The sequence below is a fragment of the Monopterus albus genome, unplaced genomic scaffold (assembly GCF_001952655.1).
Source record: "Monopterus albus unplaced genomic scaffold, M_albus_1.0 scaffold164.1, whole genome shotgun sequence".
Lineage (NCBI taxonomy): Eukaryota > Metazoa > Chordata > Actinopteri > Synbranchiformes > Synbranchidae > Monopterus > Monopterus albus.
Genome location: NW_018128044.1, coordinates 138,538 through 150,459, shown reverse-complemented (window position 1 = coordinate 150,459; position 11,922 = coordinate 138,538). Strand labels below are relative to the sequence as shown.

General features: G+C 42.0%; 1 protein-coding gene across 1 annotated transcript in view; it reads left to right on the top strand.

Annotated features, from left to right (window-relative positions):
- Positions 1–11,922, top strand: part of LOC109968852 (afadin-like) — an 81,094-nt gene that overhangs the window by 17,398 nt on the left and 51,774 nt on the right. Inside the window, 5 exon segments of the mRNA XM_020615401.1 lie at positions 7,599–7,798; positions 7,978–8,086; positions 8,413–8,570; positions 8,804–8,964; positions 11,177–11,334. Of these exon segments, the coding sequence (XP_020471057.1) occupies positions 7,599–7,798; positions 7,978–8,086; positions 8,413–8,570; positions 8,804–8,964; positions 11,177–11,334 (786 nt within the window).

Here is an 11,922-nt window from a genome sequence, read left to right as displayed (position 1 = left end):
TACTGCTTGCAAACCAATGATGGTAAGATGATGTCATGGGGTAGGACTGGATAAGTCTGACTTCTTCCTACTCCATTCAAGCATGTACTAGGTATAAGCAAATTGATATTGGATTAGCATTTGTTGGATATGTGTATAATTATGTGTGTTGATATATCAACTGTCTTTACTTGCTTGAAAGAATAAATAAATCAAATCAAAATAACTGATATCAGTGTTGCTAGGGGCAGGTCTTTATGGTCAAGGAATCACATTATGAGGGTCAAACTCTCATGAGATTATTGCTTTTAGGTGTAATGGCATTATGAAGGTATTGATCTGCTTTGGCGGAGGTTTGCACTCTGAGATCTGACTAGTTTTCAATATAGTTTATTAACTTTGCACCAGAATCCACTCAGACATGCAGTAATGTCAGTCTGAGGACAGAACTGTCACACAAGTGGTTGATGTGCTCGGAAATGGGCCTGGTTATTTTCCCTAACACCTGTTAGTGACTTACCCATCACCACCTCCCTCTCTCTCTCTCTCTCTCTCTCACACACACACACACACACACACACGAAAGTCTTGCTGCTGTGTCTTGTGAGAAGGAGAGTTGTGAAGAGATGTTGGGGATGATAAGTGCATGAGTGGGACATGATGGAGAGTGTGGGCATGGTGACTGATAACTGAGTGAAGAGCTGCTCTGGCCTGCTAAGAAAACATTTCTTATGAGCAGGCGTCCTCATATCCTTTAGCTGATACTATTAGGGTTAAGTTGTAGACAAGCGGAATTAAATTCAGTTCTATTTATGGCTGTTTGGTTCAAAAAGAGAAGTCTCGGTTGAATGTTGAGTGCATCATTGAACTGCAGTGGCTTGGAAGATGTTCAGTAACAAGGTGTATCTCTGTGTTTCGAAATAGTCTTTGGAACAGCCATAAACAACAACTTGGACAACAACACAAGTGGAAACTCCTTGCTTGCAAAAAGTGAAAATATAAAGCTTCTGATAAGAACTGTTTCATCAACAGAAGTGCTCACAGTGCAGAAGATGAACATCAAGGAAGTTGTAACATGCTGACAGACGGCGTGATTTTAGCTCTGTGTTCTTCCTCAGCATCATGTTTGTGTTGGCTTTTTGCAGGCAAGCAGTTTGTAGTTGTCTTTGTTGTTTCTCCCAAAGGTGTTGGTGTTTTTGACATCAATACCTCCATTCAGCATTTTATAATTGGTGCTGTTAAAGTGAACTAGTGTCTGGAACAGTATGCATTAAATTGGAAAACGTTAGATTAATCCATTAACTTTCTAAGCTAGAGTGCAAAACTTCTAAGATGTGTTGATTAATCAGTCAACTGAAAATTAATTTGCCACAATTTGATAATAATCAGTTAATTTGAGTCAATTTTCAGGCAGCAACACCAATAACAGTGGCTTCAACTTCACAATTATACTGCTTTATTGTTTTCCTCTGTTACTGTAAATTGAGTTTTGGAAGTTTTAAACTGATTTTTTGACATTTCACAGACTAACATTTAATCAGTTTATGAAGAAAATCATTAGGTTAAGGGAAAATAATTGTTTGCTAAAGCGCATAGGTCTAAACATTATATGAAAACACAAGTTTAACTTAAGCAGGGAGTCCATTTAAATCTCTGTGCAATTAGAAGAAAGAAATTTTAATTAACACTAATTCTACTAGTGCAGCGTAGTGTGTAGATTATATTATCACCAAAGTGAGTTACAGTACGTGACGGTTTCCTAATAATAGTCCTGCAGCTGTTAGGAAAGTAATCTGATTTCTTTTAGCGGCTGTTTGCATATTATGAGAGAGTTAAAACCCAGAGAAATGATGATTATGAAAAAGTAAATCAAATTAAATTTTTTTTTTCAGATTCAAATTCTATTAACAGCAGTTTACACACCCCGAATTCATTCCAGTCCAAAATGAATGTGCTTGTTTAAAAGCAGGAAAAGTTCACTCCCACACACATCAGTGAGAGACAAGCACCAGGTGGGAGATGGATTTTTACAGCCAGAGAGTGAATTTAACTCGCTTTCCCATACAGGCAACACAGGCGTGACCTCTGACCTCCTCTCTGGAAGACCTGTGACCCCGAGGTGTTAGTCAGAGAGCGTGAGGGTGGATTTCGAAGTCAGGGTTATATCTCATGATGCGTGCTTCCCCTCCACTGTCCCACTCAGACATTCACATGTATGGCTGAGCTGTTTTTGTGTAGTGTTCCTCATTATACATGGATTTGCATTGAACTGTCCAGAGATATGGGACAGAAAGAAGACAGAGATGTGTGTGACTGGTAGAGACTGCAAAAGGAAAATAAATATCAGGATGAACTAACATGGGATGTTGGGATGATTTATTTAGAGCTTATTGCTATTAATTAATGCAGAGTGTTTTATTTTTAATTACTTTATGATGTCTTTGATGTGTTGTGAAGAAAATACAGAGAAAAGAGTTTCTGGAACCTACTGTATGTAAATGATATAAAAATGAACCCAAATGGCACAAGGAAAACAAAACTGCTGTAGCTGATACTCGAGATATACCAGCCACGATCTATATATTTTTGTAGTTGTTTGTTTTTAAATGTGTGTTTTTAAAGTGCTTTAGCAAAGATCTGTACTGAGGGGATACTTTTCTTGACAGACAAATGATCGAATGGAGACCACTCTGTACTGCAGTTTCTTATTTTGTTATCAGATTTAGGCTAGAATATGTCTGGAGTATTGGCTCCGGTCTGCTGGATTCAGTACAGAGATTAAACTTTCATTGGCGCTAAGTCCGCTGTTAATGTCTACAGTGTGTCAGCCACCAGTTTGAACACACAGTTTCCCTTTCTCTGCCCTAGCAGGTTTCATTCAACTGATAACAGCTATGTAGAGTTGGCCTACTTTGTGTGTGTCATAAATACTCCCGTCTCACAAGTTTAGTTACAGGTATCACTCGCATATCTTAGGATCTTGTGTGTGTGTGTGTGTGTGTGTGTGTGTGTGTGTGTGTGTGAGAGAGAGAGAGAGAGAGAATTCCTTTGCTGATGTCTCTGCCTGGCACAGTGAAGGAGCATGTGCACACAGCCCCACGCTGCCATGGAAGTCTAATACACAGACTAACGTGAAGACAGCAGTTACAACATATTAGCCTTAGACACCTAGGTGGAGGTGTGTACATATACCAGATGTGAATCCACCATAGAAACAGATTGTCACACGGACAGAAGTCGCCATCAAACTCTTTCCAAAACCTCTGCTGATACCTCGGCGCCTTGACTCGACTGTGTGTGTTCGACAGGCAGCGTGTTACAGCTCTTATCCTGCCTGCTGCTTGGTGACATACTGCTGCATTAGCATTTCAGCCCATGTGCTGTTTGCAAAAAAAAAAAAAAAGCTGTTAGGGATTACTAGAATGAAAGCTGCAGAAGAATAAAATGAACAGTGTGTTCTTGTTTTCACATCACCATTTTGCACTTGTAAACATTTGGCATACTCCCAATGTCAAGTAGATAAAAATGGTGTCAGAGGTCAAGCTGGAGTCCTGTGTCCAAAAGAAGTCGTCCTCTTGCCGCAAACATTAACATTTTGTCAGTTGACATTTTCATACAGGCATATACTGCAGCAAAAATGTGGTGCAAAGACTAACAAAACACTGCTTTTGAGAACAGGGAGTGTTACTAATAAATACACAGAGTTAGCAAGTCAAAGACACATCCTCAGATAATCCTCTCCAGCACAGTTGAATCTTGGAGATAAATCAAGATTGGTTCAAAGTTTGTGTAGTGTAGTCAAGTGGCTGTCGTTGTACAGATATAAACGTCCAGTCAAAATTCATCTGTAAAACTGAACCATGGCCAGGATGAATCATCGGGTACGATACGAAGGTTTAAGACTTCAGAGTGGCCTGGAGATAAGGAGTGGTGGGACTGTGGGAGTTGACTCCTGTAGTCTAGTAGTGTGGGACTGAACATGGGGGTCTAGGTATGCACTGTGGATTTGTAGGATTGTACCATATCCTGTAGGTATGAGTAAGTTTAGCCCCTTTTGCGCGTCCCATTCAAGGCAGGATTATTGTGCCAATTTTCCACCACGCTGTTCTGTATAAAAGCTACCAAGCCGTCATGGGGGGTCAGCGTTGACCTTTTAATCCAACCATAAGAGGTAGTAATTGGTGCAGCTGTTCCGCCTCTGCCTCTGTTTAAAAGGGAGAGGTGGCTTGTGGGCAAAGGGGTGTGAAGTTTTGATGAAGTGTTGTTTCTGCAACGTGCACTGGTGGATTTAAATTTTTATGTGGCTTGTAATAAACTAGGGATGCACCGAAATGAAAATTCTTGGCTGAAACCGAAAACCGAAAAAGAGGAAACCAAGGCCGAAAACCGAAACACCGAAAGAAATTATGCCAATTATTAGTACCACCATTGCATTTATGGCTATGACTGTGTACTAACTTTACTAAAATCAAGGCTTTGCAATTGCATAAATTAATATTAAAGTTTCAAAGAATAAATCAATTACAAATTATGCAAATATTTATTTAGCACATTGCAGCAATGCACAGTATAAAATAAAATTAAAACTAAAATGTTTAACTTGACCCCACTCATGTGTACATTAAATAATAATGTACAGGCCTATTAGCCTGCTGAAAGGTTGTAAAATTAAATGTTCTCTCATAAAAAAGTGCATTTAGGTCAAGTGCATTTTAAATTTTCTCTGTAGGGCTACTACAAGAAAGTGCAACTGCTTAAAGATACAATATTTTCTCTGTAGGCCTTCAACATAATAGTGTATCAAAACAAAGACTGCCATAGCCCGTGTTAACTGTAGAACTTTAACAACAACAAATGCACCAAGAATTGCAGATGTGCAAAGTGGATAATAAATATAAGCCCATTCTACTTCTTGAGGTAAAGTGGCAGGTTTTTCTTGATGAAGATTAACTTCTCTGCTTTATCACAGTGAAGTCTGTTCCTCTTCTCATCGAGAACATGAGCTGCTGCACGACAGAGAATGGCTGATCATCTAAGGCAATGAATTCCATAATCTTTTGTGTAATGCCATTTGCCTTGACACCATCACTGGGAAACTTCCTTGCCTTTTCAAAAACGTCCGCCACAGACGGAGTGGGCGTGCTCGGAGGCGTTTTCCTTTTCTGTGCCACGTTCCTCTCATATTCAGCGTAGCGATCGGAATGTTTGGACTTCAGGTGATAAATTAAACCCAACGTGGAGAAAGTCTTTGCAGATGCACCCCCTCTTGAAATTTCGCCATTACATGTTTTGCAAATCGCTGTCCATGGGTCTTTCTCAGATATACTGGAATACGTCCACACCGCAGACATGTTGCGTCAGACAAGCACGTACAGGTTGCGGTTTGTTTACGTCATCACAACGTTTCGGCTGTATTGCTTCAGCGATAAAAGCATTTCGGCCGAAAACCAAAAAATGCACTTTTGGGCCATTTTCGGCTGAAACTTTTCGGTGGCCGAATATTCGGTGCATCCCTATAATAAACCAAATATGTGACCATTATTGTTGTACAATATGCACAACAACTGAGTCCCGATCAAATGGTAAATGTGCAGGATGAGCAAAAACACATCTGTTTTGTTGTGAAAGCAGCAGTGTTACTGATATGCTTTGTATTTTCAACATGTATGTTTTATACAAGGTTACCTGTCACGCTAAACGTCATGTTAAACACCTTTAGTAGCAGGATGCAGGCATCTCTGTAAAAAGAACACAGGGGCAGCATTACAGCATGATGCTGCTTGTTAAAGTTCAGTTTAAAGAGGCAAAGCCACAGTAAGGATGTGCCAAGTTGTCTAGAAATATGCAGGTGTAGTACTACACCACTGCCATGGCTAATGACTGTGGGAATGTACCGTACTATATCCAGAGCTGTGGGACTGTACCATTTCTTGTAGGTATGGGGGGAGTTTTGCTGTTGTACTGGACCTGTGCTACTGTCCCAGTGTTGTATTGGCCAGTGTGTTAATTATCCACTGCTGGTTGTAAGCTGGGCTTTGTTTGAACCCAAGTGGACTAGTGTCTCCACGGTAACAGTAACCAACGTTATGCAAGCTCGACAACGGCAACCCTCGATGACCCACATTCCTACAGTAAATCGCAAAACACGCATGCACACACACTCTCCCGGCTCCACCCTTGCCTATTGAAACTTTGCTCAGTGTTTCCACTCTGCGTGACTGTGCCTCTGTCAAACTTGAGAGAGAGGGAGAGAGATTTAGAAAGAAGAATGTGTTTCCTTCATGCCAAAACACTAAACATTGCTGTCCGCTGTCTCTCGCCATTTCTTTACTGTTTTATCCACATGTATGAACCAGCCTCTTAAATATGAGTGTAAATGAATGTGAGCAGGAGACCACAAACACACCAACAGTGTGGAATTAATCTAGTTTAAACATTTACCTTAAATCACCCTGTTCACACGCAGCTGCAGCTGCAGGTTACACACACAAACACATAGTTTGTCAGCTTTAGAAAGTTGTTTGACCAGTTTTTTGCCTCTCTTAAATGCTGGCACGGCCTCTCTTTACAATTCACATTGCACGTTGCTTTGTTGCCATCCTGGCAGAAAGGATACCTACGCTGCAGGAGTCAGGGTTCTCCTGCAGCTGGTTTTGAAAACACATCGTCTTCTAACATCAGTTTCAGGCACATTCTTACCTTAAAATCCTTTCAGAAGATGGTCACAATAACAGGAATACAATCAACACATTAACTCTGCAGTCATTCTACTTTTGAACATTGTGTTGTGGCTAGTTTAGAGATGTTTATTTGAATCCATGGCAGCTCTCTGAGCTGTAGTTTGTGGTGTTGTATTGCTTCATATTGTTGCTGGGTTTCAGTTACAGTTGCTTCCATATTATTGCACTACTCCTGTGCATTCAATTTGGCTTCAATTAAGTGATAGAGGGTCATTTCTGAGCTGCTTGATCAACTCCAAAAATACTTGTTCCTGAGAGCGAGCTGATGTCGTCAGCCACTTTTGATATTGGATGAATAGCACATAGTCGTCCCTGGTAGATCTAAGACAGTTTTAGTGGCAGTTACAATGAAATATGAGGCCAGTTTCACTGCTGAGCCTTAACGTATGCATATGTACAGCACACACGACTGCAAGCTGTAGGTGCTGTGTCAGCACTGTGTTACATACCGTAGGTTTATATTGGGACTAGGTGTGTATGTACACTTTTGTTCTGTAGTAGACTTTGTGCAGAGAAAAATGTCAACATGAGTGCAATGCATTTGCTGTGTATATATAGCCCCAGGTGTCTCTTTCAAGCTGATGTTTTGGCATCTACTATTGGCACCTGCTATTTTGGACCTATTGTACTGTGTGTATGTGTAGGAATGAGAAGTTTCTTTAGCACCATGAACAGAGATAAACTACATAAGAAAAACAGAAATAGTGTTAACACTTTATCTTCCAGGTTTAGAGGCATTTCAGTCATTTGGTTTGAAATAAAGCCGCCTTCTATATGCTAAGATTCACGGTGTTCACGATAATTGGGTTATAGTTTGCATGTAAGTATTGCTGATGCAGACTGTATGATGGACTGTGCTTCACTCTGTCACTTGAACAGGACTTGGAGTTCCATGGCGTGATGCGGTTCTACTTCCAGGACAGAGTTGCCGGTAACTTTGCCACAAAGTGCATCAGAGTGTCCAGCACAGCGACAACACAGGATGTCATTGAGACATTAGCTGAGAAGTTCAGACCAGACATGAGGATGCTCTCCTCGCCAAAATACTCCCTATACGAGGTCCATGTCAGTGGCGGTGAGTCCTGTACAACAAGAAGGAAAAGACCTGCACAATCACACCAAACTTATCTTAACACTTAAATAGTTTTTATTATTGGGAATGGAAATAATTAAACATGGTTGGCTCTCAAATCAACTGGTGTGTTTGTGTGTGTGTGTGTGTGTGTTAGGAGAGCGTCAGCTGGACCTGGACGAGAAGCCTTTTGTTGGACCTGGACGAGAAGCCTCTTGTTGTTCAGCTAAACTGGAACAAAGATGACAGGGAAGGAAGATTTGTCCTGAAGAATGAGAATGACATCCTGCCCAAGGTCAGCTGTTCTGGTAAACTGTATGGCTCATAACCAGGCGGTAGGATGAGTTAGCTGACTCCTCTAATAAATCCACCTGAAGCACATAGAGCAGCCGCTAACATAGTATACTTCATATCTGGATATGAACAAAGTTTCTAAAGTCAATTACAACCCTTCATCAAACATGACTCGATCAGACTCGACAGTGACTCATTCAGTTTGTTCATTTGATTAATGATGATTGATTCATTTATTAATTCAGACACGAGTGTGTTAACACATGCGTTAGTGCGCTTCTCCACATCGTCTCTAGAAACGCCTCATGCGCTCTTTTTCTCTACTAGAAGAGTCAGAGTAACGGACCAGAGAAGGAGAAGGATGGAGTAATTCAGAACTTTAAGAGGACTTTATCCAAGAAGGAGAAGAAGAAGGAAAAGAAGAGGGAGAAGGAGTTTGCTCGAATCCCTGATGGAGACGAGCAGATGCTCAGCCGGGAGGACGGGTAACACATGCATGCTCTCAGCCATCCATCTTACTGTCCTGCATGTACATCCTCTCAGTCCTTAGAGAGGATCTTGTGTTTTTTTTTCAAAGCCAAGAAAAACATGAACGACTCCAGTAGAGAGAAGAATAGTGATTTAAGCTTTGACCTTTTTGTTCTTCCATCTGTCTTCTTTTTTTCTCCCACTTATCGTGTTCTCCCCCGTCATTTGTCTCCCTCTGTTTGTGGTTTAGGGAAAACAGTCGTCTGGCGGCAGAGGTGTACAAGGACATGCCGGAGACCAGCTTTACCAGGACAATTTCCAACCCAGAGGTGGTGATGAAGAGGAGGCGCCAGCAGAAACTGGAGAAACGCATGCAGGAGTTCATGAGCGGCGATGGGAGGCCTGACTCAGGTACTTACACTCCCAGCACATGAAGATCTTGTTAATTTTTGTAGGTTTTTTTTTTTTTTTATCTGCCAGACTCAGCTTGAGTCATGTTATCCAGTCATGTGTGGTTCAATCTTCATAGGCGGCATTGTTCACAGTGGGTTTCAGAGCAAAGACCAAGCCAATGACTTCACCGTCTGAGAGAGGATAGTGCTAAGGATCCAGATGAGAGTGTGAAGAAACTGCCACTCATTTGGCCGATTTCCAGCCATTTAATGTTGGGCCATGTTGGTTGCGGAGGGTGTCGAGCTGATGCTTCACATTCAGCATAGGCTGAAAGACAGGACAGACTGTGTATCACGCTGACATGTTTACACACACACAAAGAGACGACGCACAAGTTGAATGAATGAGACAAGCATGCTGACCAGTTTGGTGTGTGACTCGGGCACTACCTGATCACTGTGCCAGGCAGACAGATGGATCAGGGAACTGACTCTGAAAACAGCTTTAACCACTGTCCACATATGGTGGAAACACACACACACACACATACACACACAGTTTATGTTTCGTAGTCCATGGGGACTTTGACTTACATGCATTTCCTGTAGACTAACCCTAACCTTAACCAGAACCACTACTTGCCTAACCCTGACCCTAACCTTAACCTAACCTCATCCTAACCCTAACCCTAGCTGGGGGAAATGTGATTTATAATTGGCTCTATTAATTGGATACTTACCAGGATACCTGTGAAAGGAAAATTGGCCTACCTACCTGGATCCTGTGATAATAATTTGGTATACTTACCGGGACCTGTGTAAAGAAATTGGCTTACTTACCTGGTACCTGTGAAAAGAATATACTTACATTACCTTAACCTGGGGAGAACCACACTTACCATGGGGGGGCTTGCCCCTTCTTCATATGGACCGAACTCTGTTGAGCCATAACCCTAATCCCCAACTGATGCAAGGGAACCTCCCAAACTGGAACCAAATTACCGGGTCTTCTATCTGCTGTGGCCCGGTGCCAAGTTTGTGCATGTGCTCGGCCTCTGGAGGCTAAATCCAGCCCCAGATCCAACTCTGGTCCCGGGGGTAGGTCTGGCCCACCGTGAGGCTCAATTCTAATTGGCTTCCTGAAGGTAAATTAACCTCAGATGACCCAGAGCGGGAACAACCCCAGCATCTCTCCAAAACCATCTGGTGGGCCTCTGACTTGTGCTGGCTGGGCACACCGGGCGGCGTATTGGCCTGTGCACCCGGAACTCACCCTTTCCCTTAACCTAACCTCATCCTAACCCTAAAATTCAATTTCTTGCCCATGGGGACCTCAATTTAGGGACCGTGAAATGGGTCCTCATGAGTTGGTATGGAGTCAGGAAGAAGTCCCCACGTAGCAGGAAAAACACGTCCACACACACACACACACACACACACATTGTGACAGGATGGTTTGCGGTTAGACAAAGACGCTCTCCCAGCTAAAAGTGCTATTTGAAAAGCTTGTTTTGTGTAATGCTTCTGAAACCCTGTTTGCCTTGTTGAAGACTCCCTTGTGGGATTTGCTAAGGTGATCATTTCCAGTTGACATATCAGGGTCACACAGCTACTGTACATGTACCTCTGAATGAAAGTCTCTTACACAGTTAGATAACTTTCACGAGCACTACACTCAGCACCTGCACTTTAATGAGTTTTCTACTTTCCAGGAAATGTAATTCTGCAACTTCCCTAAAACACACAACAAAAACGAATCTGTGCACATGTGGTATGTGAAAATGTAAGTTCATAATATGGCAGAGCAGAGGAAGATGTTGTGCTCTGTTCAGGTCATGGTTGATCCAGTTACAGTGTGTAAATTGGAACTAAGTGAATGTGTAATAAAAGGGCATCAGTGGACATCTCATTTTGCCTCATGTTAACCTTGGGGATGACGTTAGGGTGACGTCTGTGTCTTTTGGTCCAAATGGTGTTTCAGATGCTTTTCCAACTAGTACAAAACATCTTGGATCTTTTTAATGTATTAAAATATTAATATAGGATTGTATATGGGATATTAAAATAGGATTTTGAGTGTCTACAAAATGTTTTTCAAGGATGATTTGGCCCTTGAATGTTCAGATGTTTCTCCTTTGTTACTCTCCAAGTAGTGGAGTAATTAATAGTTTAGCCTTTCATTTGTTAGCAAGGTGCAGTGGCCAACAAAATGTGTTTGTACCCTCTCGCAGGAGGCACTTTGCGGATATACGCAGACAGTCTGAAGCCCAACATCCCCTATAAGACCATCCTGCTATCAACAAGAGACACGGCAGACTTTGCTGTGGTGGAAGCGCTGGAGAAGTACGGACTGGAGAAGGAGAATCCCAGAGAGTACTGCATCGCTCGGGTAACAGCACTGCAACTCCTTTGCGTTCTAAACAGGAGGACCTCCATCCTCACTGAGAACACACCTCCTCCACCCTCTTGTCACTAAACATATATTTCCTTTTTAGATGGATGGTTTTGTCCAAAAAGGGTGACAAGTGTTTAACTAGTTTACTACTTGTTTTGAGGAACATGAAAGTTTTTGTCCTCTGCTTCAGAGACTTAGTGATCTCCAGCTGGTGTGGAAACCATTAAACAGATATAGTCAGACTGAATATACTGGTATTTGAGTGAGGATCTATATGTCATAATTAAATACATTTGCTGTCTATCACCTACATCCCCCCATTTCTCCATTAAACACAATCTTGACCCTCCTATCTCATCACTAAACACCTCCATCATCCTTCTAAGAGGCTGTGGGGAATACAGCCAGGGTCAGTCTCACGCATGCACACACACATAAACAGATACACACTCTTCAGAAGACTGCTTGGCACGGCAATCTATGGGAGGAATGCAGTTCAATTGCTTTCAGACTGAGTGCTCCAGCAGCAACAGATGCTCTGCGCCTTTGTGCGTCTTTCGTTGTGTGTGTGTGTGTGTGTGT